Raw genomic sequence first — 17,946 nt, 5'->3', positions numbered from 1 at the left:
AAAGAAAAAGAAAAAGAAAAAGAAAAAGAAAAAGAAAAAGAAAAAGAAAAAGAAGAACAGCTACCTCAATGAGTACAAAGCAACTTGTCCACTATCACATATGAATTTTATGGGGAGAGAGTAGCATTCAGTTCTCTAAGGAGGCAACTCAAGGTTCTTGACTCAGGATACATGCCTTCTATTTTCCAACCATAGACATAAAAATAAAGTATCCTACAAAGCCTATTTTATTCGTTATAAAACACTAAACTATTTATCGTGTGTGATCCATTCTGTGTGTGAAGGTGACACAAGGAATCAAGTGAAGTCACTCCTCATACGTGGAAGGGACCAAAACAAAGTTTCACAAACAACTGTCATCCTAGTATTTGTAAGTTTCTAAATTGCATGGTTGATGTACAGTCTGAATATTTTTTTAAAATTTTTAGGTAGCTTGGTAATTAAAAAAAAAAAAAATCACTAAATTCCATAATAGCGAATTGGTGCCAACTGGATCACCAGGGCAGCAATCCTCTCAGCCAAAATAAGTGTCCTTGACACCCATCTGTAGCGGTCCCCAGCCACCCCGGGGGTCAGCCTTCACCCTGTGGAACCCGGGAAGTTTCTGTGGGTGCAGAAAAGGCCCCATAGGATGGGCAATCCCTGGGGCACTGCTCCAGGCAGGGGGCACTTCAGCCCGGACCTACACCGCCGTCTGCTCAGCTCCTCCGCCGGTGTCCTCTGCTAAGCAAGGTGCCACCTCACGCCCCTACGAGATCGCCGTCTGCTCTTGCTGCTGTCTGCTGAGCAACAAAAGTTGTGGTTTTCAGAGCCAAAAGGCACCTCCGAGCCTCCGAGGCGGCGCCGGTTTGTTTCCCAGCCCTCCCTTTCGCCTCACGACCCCGCTGTCCCCATCCCTCGCGGTACACGCGGCCCGAGAGAAGACCACCACCACCACCACCACCACCACCACCATCATCTCCTCCTCCCTCGGATCGTGGCGGCGCTGCCGCCGCCCGGGGAGCCGTGGAAGTGCGCAGAGCCCAGCTGCGCTCCGCCCGCCCGCCGCGGGCCTCACCCGCACCCACCCCGGGGAGCCCCGGGGAGGGCTCCTCAGCCAGGGGGCAGCCCCACCGGGACCACTTACCCGGCCGGGCGCCCCCAAGTCCCGCTCGACTCCGCGCCCGCAACCCCCAGGCGACCGCCGAGCGTCGGTGACAACGGCCCGGAACGGCCCCGCCGCCACATCCGGAGGCGGAGCGGGAGGAGGCGGCCACGGGGCCGAGGAGAGGCCGGGGCAGGGCCCGGCCAGGAGCGGGACGCGAAATGGCGGGCGCAGCCCTCCCGCCAGGCGTACGTGGGTTGCGGGCGGGAGCCGCGAGGGGCCTCCTGTGAGGAGGAGAAGGAGGAGGAGGAGGAAGAGGCTTTTCCTCGCCTTTCCTTCGCCTTTCCCTTGCTTGTGGGCGCCCTGCCGTGCCGGGGGTGCTCGGGGCTGCGGTGGCGGCGGGCTGTGTGGTGCTCTCCGGGCGGTGGGTGGCCGCCGGGTAACGAGGCTCCTGGCGTTGTCTTTCCCCACTTTTTTTTTTTCTTCTTTTTTTTTTCTTTTTTTTTTTCTCGGAAATCCGCCAGGCAGCGTTTCATAATGTGTGTTTTGTGTTTCCTTTTCGCTTGTTTTTCTTCTCACAGATGGCGAGCGGTGGCCTGAAACGGAGAATCCAATTAACTGGGTTTAGAAAAAGAGAGAAGAAAGCACTAGTTGAGTTGCTGTTCAAAATGGACTGTGTTTTCTTTGATAATAAGGTACTGTTCGTTAAAACACGTGACGGTTTAAAGCAGGAAGGAAAAAAGTGCAACTCTTAAAATCAAGGACTTTGTAGTAATTTAGAGTTGTGTATAAGTAGCCAAGAAAGTTAAAATGTTTTCAGTGATGACACTGTGTATTTTGTTTGTGTTTTTATTAGAAATACAGAAATTGTACACATCTTATAGCGAAAAAGCTTTGCAAGAGTGAAAAGTTCTTAGCTGCCTGTGCTGCAGGTGAGTAGATTTGCTGTAAAATTTCAAAGAATCTTAACAGAACTAAAAAGAAGCCCTTGAAGACTTCTAGTTAACTGTTATAATTTCATGAATGGACTGTCTTACAAAACCACCTTCTGCTTGTTCAAATATCCTTGACTTTTGTCAAAGTACTGTGTTCAAGTTTAGAGTTACTTCTTTTTTGCTTTGGTAAGCGCCGAAGGGATATTCCTGCCATCTTCTTTCATTTGATATGCATTTGTTTCTAAACAAAAACTTCTGTTATATATCAGTTGTATGGGGAGGTCATATCCAAATGATATAGGTGCTTACGTATGGCTCACTTGAAGAGGGATTGGATAGAGTATGGACACCTGTAGTTAGTGAGCTGGTTTTTGACACCAAATTTGCTGTAACATTCGTTGTTAAGGATCAATGTTTCTAAGTTTCTGTTTATGCAGCATGACAAAATTCCAGGCTATTGCCACTGACATTTTACGAAGTGAGCCTCTGGTCTTTCCTCTTGTTCTTCTCTCACCGAAGTTTGGATGCTAGAAATCTGTACTGGAGCAACTAAAATGCTTTTAGAAAAAGAATTACGTATTTACGTATTTTAAGATTACTTTTAAGAGAAATTACCTGTGATCATTGTATAATGAGTTTAGAAAATGTTTTAGAGTTACAAGATGTTGCTGTCCTCATTAATTAACTATTTAAATATGATCCTTATTTTTCCCGTACTGTGTTATAACAAATGTTTAAAGCAAGTTTTGGGATGGATCTTGAGTCTTGAATTTAAGAGATTACAGACAGAAATAGATAAATTTAATTGTGGGTATACCTGTAAAATTAGTGATCTTATTTTAGACTCACATTAGCGGGTATTTTCAATCATCTGTCACTGCTAGAATTTCAGTATATGCATTAATGATTACTTGAGTGGATCTAAAAATTCTGATCAAACTCATATCAAAAAGGAAGTAGAATGAAAGGTGCCATGAGAGAAACAATGTATGGATATATTTAGAATCATATTTGTGGTGTAGTATTTCATTTTAAATCTTAGGTACTTTAGATATCAAATTTTATTTATTTATTTTACTTTTGGAGATTTAAAACAACTGGATATATTTTTCTTGAACTGAGTGGAAACAATATACATACTGTCCACATGGCAATGCAGAACTCTGGTATTTCTATGTTTTCAAACCTTCCCCAAAACTATCTAGAACTTAATTTTGATAAAGGCACCATTTTTGCATAATCATTGCCCTTGGTGGCAGACAGAGTGTGTTCATTCCTAATGCATTTTTTCCTAAGCACAACAGATCATATTTAAACACATTTAGAACTCAATAGAAGTGAATGCCAGTCTTCATGGACTCACTAGCTGACAGATATTTTGAGATGGAAACTTCAAAATGAAAGTGATTTCTTTAACATACAAGTTGTGTACAACACACCTATTTCATCAGAAGTCTACTGGTACCTACACTAGGTTATATAGAAATACCATTTGTGCTCCTGCACTGAGACATTTTGCCAGTCAACCCTGCTGTTCCGTGAAGCCAATTAGGTTCACACAATTCAAGTCTATTTCTCTTACAGTATCTTACAGTAGGTAGTGTTTCAATACAGGAGCAGGGTAGTAACCACAGCTCTTGACCTGAACCTGTAAGAAGAAACAGAGGGGAAAAAAAGGGAAAGATCATTACTTATAGTATCAGAACCATACATGCAGAAGATGAAAGAGGAGAGGCAGAGGAGGTGGAGCCAGAGGAGGAGAGGAAAAGGTTGTGAAAAAAAGAAAGGGGAAAGACAAAAGTCTAAAACCAAATCCCCTTAACATTGGTATTCACTGTACTTGCAATGTAAGTAATACCAAGAATATATAAAAGAAACAGCTTACATGCTAAAAACTTCATCCGTCTTTTTAATTACTGGAGGTAAAATATTGTCTCAGTTCAATAAATTAAGCCCTTAGCAAAAGCAAAAAAAAACAACCAAACAAAAAAAAACAACTAGCAAATGTGCTTTGACAGCATTATTACATACAAGTACACCAAATGCACCTCAGATCTCTTTAGGTACATTTTTAAAAGTTTCAACTGCTCTTGAAAACAGAGGGTTAAGCAAGATTCTTTGCAAGTTGTAAAAAACAAAATGTGGGAGGCTGGAGACTTCCATTTGCAGATTTTTGAGGAGAGAGTCACATGATTTATCTGGGAAGGGTAAAAAGGTACTTGATCGTTAAAAGAAAACAAAATGATCATTTTCAGTGGTATTGTGAGGTTTCTCATTTTTAAACTGTGAAGATGAGAACTCTTGTAGTAGGAAGAAGTTTTTAAAATGGTACTTATAATTCCAGCTTTTATTTGCACAAGAAAGGTTGAAGTTAATTTTATAGTAGATCTTCAGCTGATTGCCATTTGTCTGCACAAAAAAATCTTTTGTGGTTGACAGTTCATTTGCTTTTTAGGAAAGTGGATACTAACTAAGGAGTACATAATTAATAGTGCCGAAAGTGGCAGATGGCTTGATGAAACAACGTACGAATGGGGATATAAAATTGAAAAAGACACCCATTATTCACCTCAAATGCAATCTGCACCTAAAAGATGGCGCAAAGAACTGACACAGTCTAGTGCACCAGGGGCCTTCCACAGATGGAAAGTTATCCTTGCTGTTAAGGAAGGTGATAAACGAATGACGTCTGTTATAAGGTAGGAGGATATGTCTTAAAGTTTAAATAATGAGCAACAGAACACTTACGGTATGGTTGAACACATCTTTCTTCTTCCATCCCAGTTAATTTGGTCCATAACAACTGCTGGCTTTTCAAACTCGGAATCATTTTCATTAACCTACTTTCCTACGTTTTGCAATTCTTTTGATCTTTGACATCACTGCTTTTTTAGATTTCTTTTAGTATAGTATTAAATATAATATGCATTATCATATGTTAGTATCTTAAGTAAACAGAAACATTCTTCATGAGACAAGGTAGATAGATTTTTGCTTGTTCAGAGTACTGCTTTAGTTTGTGTAAGTTACATACAAATGGTAGCCAGAATCATTTCATTTGGTTGGGTGACCTGAGCCAGCCGTGAGCTATGGCGTAAAGGATCTGGGCTGCACTTTGACCTTTTTCTTCTTACTTTTTTTTTTGGTCACACGTAGGCAACAGTTTCTTGTAGTTCTGAACACCTGATTTGTACTGTAACAATTAATATATACTGTAACAAAAACAAAGGAAAAGAAAAACTCAACTGTGAGAATTCTGAGACTACTTTTTTTTGTTGTTTTTCCTCCCTACACATTTGGGTTCCATGGTTAAAGCATACATTGTATCATAACCAGAGTATTAAAAGTAACATTTTTGTCTAAAACAGTAAAAGCAAGCAGCCCCTGACTTTATTTTAGAGTTATCCATCAATGTAAATTCCTGGCAGGAGACCATACTGTCCTACTCTGTTGAAATTCCAGTTAGTTAGGAGTACTTCTCAGATCTGGGTGTACCACAGATGCACAGGCAAGAAAGGAGTGAAGTTTGTCTGGTTGATCATGGAGCAGGGCTGCAAGCTGCATCACCAAATACCTGTCTGCAGTTCATTGCTAAGTGTGTTCCTTCCTTTTCTCAAGGCTGTTAAGCACCCTTTTATCCTCCTAATGAAGGCTGGGCGATGTCATATGTCTGCACTCTCTTACCTGTAGTTTGTGAACATTAACGTAACGTTTAGCAGTATGAATATAACACAGTAAATAAATATTTCCAAATATGTTTATTTAGAGTTCTGCAAGCTGGAAAGGCAACCATATGTTCATCCCAAAATATGGGGAGTGATATTACTCATATATTCGTCCATAGTAAATTTTATCTTACGCAAAATGAAAAACGTTTCTCTGAAGATCAGTGCTACCCTTTGCAATATATAGGAGATTACCTTTTGGAGGTAAGTAAATTTAAAAAACATACATAAAATTAATTTTTCATTTTTGTCATTAACAATTTATGTCAGGCGTACTGATTACTGTGTATGATGCAGCATTAATAATAGAGATGGATACGATCACCCTGAATATTTTGAACTTTGATTAGAAGTAATACAGCTTTCTTGTACTGGGACTGTTTATCCTAGAAAAGAGAAGGTTTATGGGAGATCTTTTCAATGCGTATAAGTACCAGGAGCAGGGGGTGTACAAAGAGGATGGAACCAGGTTCTTTTCAGTGGTGCCCAGTGCCAGGACAAGAGGCAGTGGGCACAAACTGGAGCACAGGAGGTTCCCCCCGAACACCAGGAAGCACTTCTGCTCTGTCATCTGCACAGCACAGTGGCGCAGGTTGACCAGGGAGGTGGTGGCGTGTCCTCCTTGGAGATCTTCAAAAGCCACCTGGGCCTGTCAAAAGCCACCCTGCTCTGGGTGGCCTTGCTTGAGCAAGGAGTTGAACCAGATGATCTCCAGAGGTACCTCCAACTGTAACCAGTCTGTGATTCTGTAACAAAAAAATTGTCTTTCTCAAAGCAGTGTTTTGATTCAAACCAGTAGAAGTGGCACCAAAGAAGCGTACATCTTCTTCTTGCTCTGTATGTTCCTTCTCGGCTCCTGCTTTGTGCTATTAATAGTGAAAAAAGGAATTAGACTTCAGGAGGAAGTTTCAGTATAGCTGACCATCAAATAAACAGTTTAGAAAGTTATTCATAAATTACCAAGAAAAATACTAATTTTTATCCTCTTTATTTTGGTCACAATTTCAAGTGTGTCTGTATATCATGGTTGGACCAGTTGATCTTGGAGGTCATTTCCAGCCCTTAAAATTCTATGATTCTATGATCTGTGTGTTTATCTGTCTGTCTCTATATATGTGTAGATGTTTTTTTTTTCTGGGTTTAGCATATGCCATTAAAATATATTTTAATGGTATCCTCATGTTTCTTGATCAATTTAGTTACCTCTTTTCACAACTAACCTCAATTATTCTACCTTTCTATTCATAACATTACAGTCTGGTAAAAAGATTCAGATTCTTAACTCAGAAATAAGTTTGCTCATAGTCCTTCATGGCTGGGAAGAATTGGTGGTTGCCATACAAATTCTCTGAGGGGACTCTATATTGGGCAGAGGAAATTCAGTCAAACTATTCCTGCACTAGGACTCTTACGTAAGTTTCTCACCTATATTCCTTTTTCAATCAATGTACTGAGACTGATGCTGCAAGAATTATAATTCCTAAGACAGGTGTGTGAACTGCTGTCTAAGCATACCATTAACTCCCCATTACTACAGAGATCTTTCCACATCTGAGGACAGAGAAAGTTAAATAAAATCAATTTAAACTGAAGGATTCCGTAAAGAAGCATATGAGAACAGAGTAGTATGCCAAGAGGATTTGTTAATCATGTCTTGTATACCAACAGTATACATTTATGGCAGCCTCATCTATGGAAGCAATAGTAGGGGAACCATATAATTGTCTGTGTTTCAGAAAATACTAATGATTCAAATCATATCTTCACATATGTAGTGATAGATTCAGTTTTGCCATTTTCTGTATGAGAAAACCGGTTGCCAGTCATGAGAAAACTTCCTTTCTCTTTTACTAGTCTGAAGTCCTACGTTCTTGAGAATACAAAGCTCTATATTTCTTGATCAGTAGAACAGGATTTTCAAAAGTCCCTGTAATAGTTTTCTTCTGTTAATTTTACTAGAATATGAGACAGTACACCAGCAGATGTACTAAGACACGAAGACCTAGCTATAAGCTGAGGTACTTCGTTTGAAGGGAGAAGCCATACTGAAGTCATCTTTCCAGAGAGACAGTTTTGTTGGAATGACAGAGCCAGGTGAAGCATCCAGTGCAACATCAGGTTGTTGGAAGTGTGAGGTTTGACATTCAGCTCCAAAATTAGGTCAGAATGAGTTAAAATCACAGTCATGAAAAGAAAATAAAGCAAGAAAAACAGCGTAATTCTGTCATTCCTTTTCATGTGAACTATGAGTGGACATGCCACTGTTCAGTGACTTTTTTTCTTGTACATGCAGAACTCACTAGAACTAGATTTTTTTTTCTTTACTGTGTCCACGGGGGGGGGGGGGGGGGGGGTGCGGGATGCCTCGTGATTCATAGTCCTTTGTTTACCATGACCGATGTCATGTTTTTTTACAGACCGCACTGATAAGTGATCCTATATGGGTTGAGGCCATGACCCACAGTCTTTACAGTAGTCATTCTTTCCATTCTGGAACATGAGTCTTTTTTTTCCCCTCCAGTTTGGAGCATTTAAATCCAGGGATTATTTCTTAACTGAGGCATGCACAATTCAGAGACTGATGAAAGTAGCAGTGGTGTAAACATTGTCTGTTAACTTCATAAGAATTGAGTAGAAGACTAACAATGGCTACAGAAAGACCAGATTTCAGATTTGAAGGAAACTTTGCAAAGGATCCATTTACCATTGCTTGTCATTAGTGAAGGACTACTCAATTACTGTTTTTTCAACAGTGTCTATGGCAGAAGTGGACAGATTTATTCAATTTGAAATTTAGATATGAAAGTGGGTGATTAAAATTTACCAAATGAAAGTGTAACTGCTTCTTTAGCTTTTGCAGCTTAATATCCCATGTACTTTCACCAAAACTGTGTAGAAAGAGTAGAATAGGGAGGGATTTAACTCTCTAATTCTACTTTTAACTGTATAAACAGTACGGCTGTGTCTCAGTCTGGTCAAAGCTTTACCTAATTTGGATATTGGGTCTTCTAGAAGTATCTGTTCATTGATACACTTCAGTTCGGACAAATCAACAGTACTTTATGCTAAAAAAAAAGAAAAGGAAACTCACTCCAGTCAACTGTGAAAAATTCATTATGGGAATGTATTTGATATAAGGTGTATTCAGTTGTTCATCAACTTAGGTAGAGCACGATATCCTGGTGGACTGGCTAGGAGCTTGTGCAGTAGACACAAATTGCTATATATCCTAAATACTGGCAGAAAGCCTTGAGATTCTGGGGAAAGCACTTACTTTGGCGAAAACATTTATTATTTAATAAAAATAAAAGGTGAAATATAAAAAATAGTGTGCACAAGCAAGAACAGAAAAAACACCTTTGTTTTTCATAGAATGTGTTTATGAAATTGTGTACTCTCACAATTCCAATTTCTACCTCTTCTGTTTTTTCAGGTCAAAAAATTGAGTCCTTCATTGTTTAGGTCACACTTAAGATGCAACAAGGGGTGTTATACATTTGAATCTCTCAGGAGATAGAGTTTACCAAGCAGGAGAGTCAGATACACTATATAAAACTTCTTAGTATTTTATCCTGGAATTACTTGAAGGACTCAAAAAAATTCCTTTAGACTTGTAGTTCCTCAGATTGAGGGATGATTTTAATCAACTACTAAATAAGAAATGCTGCCTTTGCAAACTAGTAGAGCTAACAGTGGGTTTATTAGGCAGTATCTGCTTCTTCTGGAAATCTTTTCTTCAGATCAAAGTATTTTGCTCTCCTCATTTTAATGATTGATAAAGCTGTTACAAAAGGGCAAAAAAGGAGGTGAAAGATCTTAGTGTTTACATGCTGATTAAAACACACATCAGCGTGGGATCTTGGTCTAGTGCATGCTCTCTTAATGAAACTTGTTTAGGGAAATTTATGTTTAATAGAGGAATGAGAGTCAAGTATTTATGACTATCTCAGCTTTTACTGATCTCCATGAACCCTGAATTCATCCCGAGTGTGATAAGTGTTCCATCTTAACCGGTTCATTAACTTACACACATCCTTTTTTCTAGATTTCACTAAAGTAACTCACTTCAGAGGGCGCGAGAGCACCAGTTTCTATTTAAATGCATCTAAAGAAGTCAGAAAATTGCCAAGACTCTGTCTTTTAAAAGGACAAGAGTAAAACATAGGCACAACACTTGTTAACATGCATTAGGCTTTATCAAAAAATGTTATGAACATGCTCTCTTCTCTTGCTTCTAGAAGTACTTCGTACACATTTCATTAGGACTTCGAAAGTTCCAATTTTGTAAATCTGTAGTTCTGCTATTTGACTGCTACTTCTTCTTCCCATACACACACGTGTCCTATGGTTTAGTACCCAAATCAGATCCTGAATTAAGCAAAACCGCATTATATTCATTTTTAAAAGTGAAACAGCGTGTAGTCATAGGCTTTCAGTCTGTTCTCTCTTGATTTTTTTGAACCAACACTTTGCTTTGTCTTTGTATTTCGATATCTATTCCTATAATATCGACCTCATAACTCTGCTGTTAAAACACTTTGTGGGAGTGTCATAAATGATTTGAAACTATAAGGTGTCATTTTTACTGGTTCAAGGTGTAAAAGCCACATGCATGATTTTAGGGAGCTATCCTCATAATTAAACAAAATTTTACCAAGATGGCACTATAAATTATCTGAATATAAGTATTTTTAGAAGCATGTTGAAACTAATGTGCAGAGAGTGGCACTAAAAGTAGAGACTAGTTAATGCATCAAAGCAGGGCTTGAGTTCACATTCATCTTTGGCTCACCAAAAACTATTTAGAGCTGTTTTCAAGTTAGCAAAAGTACTTGACACGCCAATTCTTGTCACAAGCAGACTTGATTTGGGAAAGACTTATTTATTACTAATTAATAACAGAGTTGAATAGTGAGAAACAAAGAACAAAATGAAAAACACCTTCACCCTGCTCAACTCTACTTCCCATGTGCATCTTCATTCCCCACTCTTCTGTCTTCTGCTCCTCCAGGAGCAGCGTGGGGGTTGTGGCCAGTTCTAACGTGTCATCTCTGCTGCTTCTTCTTCCTCACACCTCTCACGGGAATGCTCCTTCACGAGCTGCTCAGTTGTGGGCCCTGCCCTTTGTTCAAGCCTTCAGAAATGGACTGCTCAACTGGGGGCTCCTCCACAGGCCACAGGGGAACTTCTGTTCTGTACCTGGAGCACCTCCTGCCCTCCTTCTGCACTGACCTTGGGGACTGCAGGGCTGCTTCTCACTCGTTTCTCAGTCTTGCAGCTTCTGCAAGTGTCTTTACTGTTTCTTAAATACACTACATCTGGGGGCTCAGTTTTGGCCAGCAGCGAGCTCCTTTTGAAGCTGTCTGAAACTGGCTCTTCTCTAAAATGGGGCAGCTTCTGGTCTGTCTGTACTCACAGTGGCCACACCTGCAGCTCTCCCACCCCCACTACCAAAACCTTGTCATGTAAACTCAATGCAGCCTAAAACAAAGATATTTTAGTGTTAGTCTGTGTAGATAAAAAAACACTTCTAAATTTTAAATTACTAGCTTAGTGCACCCTTAAAGGCAAGAACTGAAAGGATTTCACTGTAGTGGCTGTAATGATCATAGTCAAACTGATGAAAACCTATATTAAAAAAAAACTTACTACATTTTCAACTAATTGAAAAGGTGTGGGCTTTGCTTTTTGTTTTTGAAAAGTCCAAAAAGAGAATCTGTTATGTCTTAACACAGCTCTTGTTTCAACAACAGAGATTGGGACAGAGTTAAAGTCAATTAGGAAAATAACTGGGAAAACTTATATTGGTAGTTCTCATGCTATAGCTGCCTGCAACTTCAGTGTTCTATTTCCACAGAAGTTTATTTGCCACATGCTGTAGACCCTTGAAAAATTGAATAAGCATGCATGTGCACACATGTATTTACAATATAATGTATGGAAAGACTTCAGGACATAAAAGGTGTTTTACAGCATCATTATAAGTTTAAATGTGGTTTTTTGCTCTACACAGAAGGAAACGCAAAATATTGAAGTTACCCAAATGAACCATTTCCTGCCTGCACGAGAAACTGACCAAAATGAGTCTAAGGTGAAGCTTGTTGAACTGAAAAATGCTGTGATAAAACATATGTATTTTGCCGAGGTAAGTAACAATTAGTTAATGCTTTCTCAGCATAAAATGTAAAATGTATATAATTTAATGTAACTTTTATTATGGATACTGAATCTACTTAACTAGATATTTTAACTTCTTTTATAGTAGTAGTAGTGCCTTTTTAGCCTGCAAGGTTTAATAATCTTATATTTACTACATCTGCCATTAGCCAAAATACAACTTAGTAGTGGTAATTGATAGTCATAGGTGTATGAAAGACATAGTAGGCTGTTTGAAACCTTGGTGTAATATGCGAAATCAGTAATAGCTGATATTGTTCAACACAGTGTCATATTGGATTACAATTGTTCTATGACTTCCCTGGTACCTGGCTAAATTACACTAACACATTTTTAAAATTAGCCATATCCTAGAGCAAGCAAAAATTTTGTTGATTGATATGAAAGTGTTTTTTTTGTTGTTATTACAAATAAAAACTGGAGCAAGAAGCACTCCTTTGTTTTAATGCTGTCACATATCTAATCCTGATAAACTTGGTATATTAGTAATTAAAAACAGCATTTCATTTCTAGAAAAAGCAATTAATTACAGTGTGTATTATCACTGTACGTTACACTGATGCAGGTGATACTGTGTAAGGATTCTTGTAGTAGCTCACTTACATAAAGCACTCTTGATTCTGTAACTGCAAATTAAAGTCCACTATATGTATCAATATAAGCTCCTAGTAACAAAACAATTCAAATGCTCCATGTACAAAATGTTTAAACTCAAGACTGGCAATTTGAAGACTAATGCTGCTTAAACCCATACACCATCAAATACTCCATCAGTGACATTTTAACCAGACCATAACCTCCAGACCTTTAAAAAATAAATCTATCGTTACCTTCTCGTGTATAGGACTATTGCAGGTTAACCATAGTAGGCAGCTGAACCCCACACAGCTCCCTTCAGCAGGACTGGGGAGAGAATCAGAGGCAAGAAAACTGGTGGGTTGAGGTAAAAACTGTTTAATAAGTGAGAGCTGTGGGCACAAGCAAAGCAAAATAAGCTCCCATGAGCAGGCAGATGCTCAGCTATTTCCCGGCAAGCAGGGCTCGTCATGCCTAACGGGGACTTGGGCAGACAAATGCCATGACTGTCATAGAATCATTTCCCCCAGCTTTTCCTGCTGAATACAATGTCGTATGGTATGGACCATCTCTGGCGTCAGCTGTCCTGGCTGCGTCCTCCCAGCCTGCTGACTGGCTGGGTAGTGTGAGGAGCTGGCCTTGACAAATGTACCAGCACTGCTCGGCAAGAGCTAAAGCTTTGGTGTGAGTACTGTTTGCGGGTAACACTGTTTTGGTCACAAATCCATCATAGCACACCATGAGCTACTCTGAAGAAAAGGAACTCTATCCCAGCCAAAGCCAGAGTAACTATATATAACAGTAGCACTTCTTACTAGATTATCTTTCCCTCAAACTACTATGTAGTTATGTGCAGATAGAGTAATCGTAATCCTAAGGACTTTATCTGATAAAATATATTATTAAGCTCATAACACTAGGTAACTAAATGTAACAGTAATAGTAATACATTTTTGCACCTACTGTCATCACATTACATGCAACTTGCAAGGAGTATCGAGAGTTTGCGTTTTGCCATAGAAAAACTGAAAGCACTAATACATTTTAATGGTTAAGTGGATCAAATCTAGTCAAACTGTCATTACATAACAACTGCATGCAAAAGAAGCAGAAAATAACAGGAAAACTGAGGAGAAAAAAAGCACATTCTCCTCTCAGGTCATTAATCCCTTATTTCCTAATTTTGCCATCTAAATATTAAAAAGCACTACAAATAGATTGCTATGTTTAATGTTTTGTTTTTACTGTGTTTAAAAAAAATGTTTTAATACAGTATTTATAGACGGTTTATTGGTATCCAGCATACAGGTTGACTATTTTTTTTTTTTTTTAAGACTGCTAAACAAATATCTGCTCATAAAGACCAGTTGAATAAATGCAATCCAAAGGTAAGGATTCTTGCAAAGAGATCATGTTCCATTTATAGATTTTTTTTATGCAGTCAAGTAAATATACTTTTATTGTGAAATTAGCCGTTGAATAAATATTTTAAAATACTTACATTATCCAAAAGTCTAATAAAATTATTAAAAAGTTAAAGAACGTCATTCCAATACTAGTGAATTTGTTCGTTATTATGATGCTTCCAGTACTGCTGTCTTATTATGAAGAAACCCTTTAATACTACTGGCTAAGAGAGCACTGTTAATAACCTAAGAAAAGCAGGAGAGATGCCATAGTGTGATTTAGTGTCATAAACTATTCAAACACTGTATTTTTGCAATAGTAAAGTAGAAAAGATACACTCTGCTTTTTGCAGTTCTCATGTTTTTGCTAGTAGAGACAGATTTTAGCTAGGTTGTCTCACCATAGAAAGAAGCAGTACTTCAGCATAAGCTTTAAGCATCATCATGCATGTTTCAGAGTGTACTGAAGTATGGATTACAAGTAGGATGAATCATATTTTCCAGTCCTATTCTCATAACTACTTTGACTCATTTTTCTTCCCATTAAGACAAATGCATGCCATAAATCAGGTACAGGTCAGCACCAATTAAATCTTTGTTGTAAAGTCTCTTAAGTAAAAAAATACTTCCAGATTTTTCCCTTTTCTATATAACACTAAGAATAAATTATTTAAATATGTTTGTTGAAATGTTACATCTCAGTAATTAAAAAGAATTTTACATATTAGCTACGAGCTACTGTACTTTATATGGTGACTTTTACTATTTAAAATGTTAAAATGGGAAACTCTTAAAGCATATGTGTTACCTTTGTGTATTTCTTCTGTGTCTGAAGACTCATTTTTGTGAACTATACTAAGTAAATAGTTAGTTGGTGTATAAGTGAGGTCCCAGTCTTCACAGAATTACCTTTTTATCTGTTTCCTTTGTATTGATATAATAGGGGAAAAGAAAAATATTTTTAAACATAAGCATCAATATGCCTTTGTCATTGTCCTACACTGTAATAGTCATGTTTTGGTTAGTGAGTTTATGGGGAAATAAAACTTCAGGTTTCTTAACACTTTTGATAACAAATTGTTATCTGGTACTCTTAATAATGATATAACTTTAAATTTGGAATTTTTGAACCCAATTCTAATTATTTTCTATAATATGACCTGCCACCATCTTTTATTGCTTTGTGGAATATCTGTTGCTAGCCTTTGCATTTGATATGTTTCTTTTATAGGCAGTATATTTATGGCTGTTAAACACAGCTCCAAATGGCTCCAATAAGTATTTCTATTAGTCTGGGGGAAGTAAATTGTCTTTTCTGCATTTTGTTACATAAAACACAACTTCTTTTCTATGGACCTTCATTTTCATTTGTTTCTGCTCAAAGTTTTAAGGCTTCTACTAGCAGTGCTTCATAGGAAAATGCTAGTTCCTCATCAGCCAGAATGCCAGCCAGCACAGTTTTGTACACAGCTTATTGAAGGCCCTCATTACAAAAGGTGTCTCTGGATTCTGCAGAAAGTCCACTATATTGGTTTTCTGTCATCCTTCCTTATCCCTCCCAAAAAAGATGAAAACCTGTTCTCCTCTTCCTTCCTGGCCTGAAAGTAATGCAAAAGGCCTCTCACAGTCTCCCAAAACTGTTTTTTTCTGTTGTTGTTGTTGTGGTTTAACCCGGCCGGCAGCTAAACAGCCGTTCGCTCACCCTCCCCCCTCCCTCTGTAGGATGGGGGAGAGAAAAGGGAAAGTGAAGCCTGTGAGTTGAGATAAAGACAGTTTATTAAGACAGGAAAATAATAATAATAATAATAATAATAATAATAATAATAATAATAATAGTACTAATAATAATAATGTGTACGAAACAAGTGATGCACAATGCAATTGCTCACCACCCGCTGACCGATGCCCAGCCTATCCCCGAGCAGCCGGCCCCCCACCCCGGCCAGCCACCCCTATATATTGTTTAGCATGACGTCAGATGGTATGGAATACCCCTTTGGCCAGTTTGGGTCAGCTGTCCTGGGTCTGTCCCCTCCCAGCTCCTGCTGCACCCCCAGCCTGCTCGCTGGCAGGACAGAGCGAGAAGCTGAAAAGTCCTTGGCCTGGTCTAAACACTGCTCTGCAACAATTAAAACATCAGCATGTTATCAGCGCTCTTCTCATCCTAATCCAAAACATAGCACCCTACCAGCTACTAGGAGGAAAATTAACTCTGTCCTAACTGGAACCAGGACAGTTGTTCAGTGTACTTTTCAAATAATGCATGGATGATGTCTGTTTCGTCTAGTACCAGTATTTTCAAGAAACATAACTTTCTGTCACAATATAAAAAGATGTGCTGGTACGATCACCAGATGAGGGCCAGTAGTGACATGCTTGTCCCTGCACAATATACTGTCATCTTTGCACGTTTTAAATCTAGAAAACAGAGTTGTTCTTTGACTGCCATTAAACAGTTTATGATTGCTCCTTAGATGTACAGTTTGCATATAATTAGCATTAGAAAAGTATGAATGCAACTATTATTTCCAAAGGAAATAAAGCAAAGATTTTAGCAGTGCATATATGAATGAGAAAATTGAAATAAATGTGAGTTGCAAATGCCAGATGCACAAAGATTTGATTAAAATAAAATTGTCTAGATGAACATCTTTATTTATTGTTAATATAGCAATGGCGTGCCTTAGGGATCTCAGAAATGTAACATTTGCTGAGAAACTAAATACTGCTAAGATGGAGCTCATTCACTTAGACCTTAGCTGTGATTTAACAATGATTGTCATTTCTTTCAGAAGTTTTTGTTGTTGTTTGATCAGGTTTGATCTGAGCTCTTAATGTTTTTGTTTATTTCTAAAACATTTTTGGGAATTCTTGCTAATAGCAGTATACTCCATGACCTCAAACCACAATTGGACTTGAAGACTCTGTTAATTTTAGTTTAAAATCATTTTGAAACAATTGGTAGACTGTGTCATGTTGCTTTGTCTACTAGGCATTAGGAGCCAAGTTTCTTGGCAGAGTTGGTAAAGTCTACCAGGTGTTAAGGGACTAAAGCAATAAGAAATCTACGTAATTGTTTAACTTCTATCAACTCAGTGATCTACTCTTGACTCTGCTTCTTTCAGTTGTGGCTCCCTATCCCGGTTTCCTTGAGTTTACCAGAACCTCAGGCTATACAGTTAAACAAAATAGCTGGATTTCAAAACAGAAGCTAACAGCAGTATGGTTGCAACTGGCTTATGCATCTTAGCTTTGTGTTGGACTAGAGGAAAGACGTAAATAGCAATGTAGCTGAGATCTTCAATACCCCCTCTTTGATATTGTTAGTCAGTGGAAATAAAGTTTTTGAAAGCTGAGAGTACAGAGGATAACAGGGAAATTACAGGGCAGATACAGCATTCCAGGAAAGCCATTATAGATTCTTCCAGGCCCTCTGAAAGCTTGCAAAATTAAGTGTTTCACTGTCATGAGTGGCACAGAATAAGAAGGAAGTCTTGTGCCATTAAGAAGATCTTCAGAGCTTTGAAGTCCACTGGGATCAATACCTGTACTATCTGTAGCATTAGCTGCTTCTTTGACATGTCATGGTAATAGGAGCAGCACTAGGGAGGTAAAACTGTCACATGGTTTGTAGTTTTATAAAGTTTATAAATGATGTATTTTGTGATTTTACATTTTTGTTCAATTTTTGTTAGCTGTTTGCTGATACTAATTATCTTACTGCTCCAGTCATATGTTGTGGAATGTATTCTGCACATTTAGAAGCATTAACACTTATTCCTGTGCATACCTTTTCAGAATAAATTATAGACAAGCTAAGGAGTGTGTGAATTGTAATTTGTTTTTTAAAAGGGTGAATGCATTCAGATAGTCCTAGGAGTTAGGCACACTCTGTAAGGCACTTTCTTGTTAATGAAAGCTGTAAGCAGTAAGGTGAAGGTATTTCCATTCTATATGGCAGAAGCTCATTGGATCAGGCAATAAGTAACCTTTCTGTTGTAATTTATAACGTTCTTCTATTTTACTATATTGCCAACATTTTA

The 17,946-nt window shown here is 38.4% G+C and overlaps 2 protein-coding genes across 23 annotated transcripts in view; one reads left to right on the top strand and one right to left on the bottom strand.

Moving 5' to 3' along the window:
* KIAA0825 (KIAA0825 ortholog) overlaps positions 1 to 1,350 on the bottom strand; it is a 259,660-nt gene extending 258,310 nt beyond the window's left edge. For 12 of the 21 annotated variants that reach the window (XM_048046659.2, XM_048046658.2, XM_048046663.2 and 9 more), the window contains exons 1-2: positions 1,127 to 1,350; positions 687 to 779 (exon numbers count right to left, since the gene is read on the bottom strand). The gene's annotated coding sequence lies outside the window, so the exon portion shown is untranslated. Of the gene's footprint in view, positions 1 to 682; positions 783 to 1,126 lie in introns of all 21 variants that reach the window. The other 9 variants (XM_066988615.1, XM_048046656.2, XM_048046660.2 and 6 more) reach the window with 5 other exon arrangements.
* The window catches only part of SLF1 (SMC5-SMC6 complex localization factor 1), a 39,729-nt gene continuing 22,920 nt past the window's right edge, over positions 1,138 to 17,946 (top strand). Inside the window, exons 1-7 of one of the 2 annotated variants that reach the window (XM_048046668.2) lie at positions 1,138 to 1,332; positions 1,666 to 1,779; positions 1,941 to 2,016; positions 4,475 to 4,718; positions 5,786 to 5,948; positions 11,758 to 11,889; positions 13,832 to 13,885. In XM_048046668.2, coding sequence (XP_047902625.2) covers positions 1,306 to 1,332; positions 1,666 to 1,779; positions 1,941 to 2,016; positions 4,475 to 4,718; positions 5,786 to 5,948; positions 11,758 to 11,889; positions 13,832 to 13,885 — 810 coding nt within the window. In that variant the 5' untranslated portion in view covers positions 1,138 to 1,305. The other variant, XM_013193307.3, reaches the window with a different exon arrangement.

This window comes from Anser cygnoides, chromosome Z (genome assembly GCF_040182565.1).
Source record: "Anser cygnoides isolate HZ-2024a breed goose chromosome Z, Taihu_goose_T2T_genome, whole genome shotgun sequence".
NCBI classification, from domain to species: Eukaryota; Metazoa; Chordata; class Aves; order Anseriformes; family Anatidae; genus Anser; species Anser cygnoides.
The sequence above is the reverse complement of the archived record's forward strand: the minus strand, read 5'-3'. Positions and strand labels throughout refer to the sequence as shown.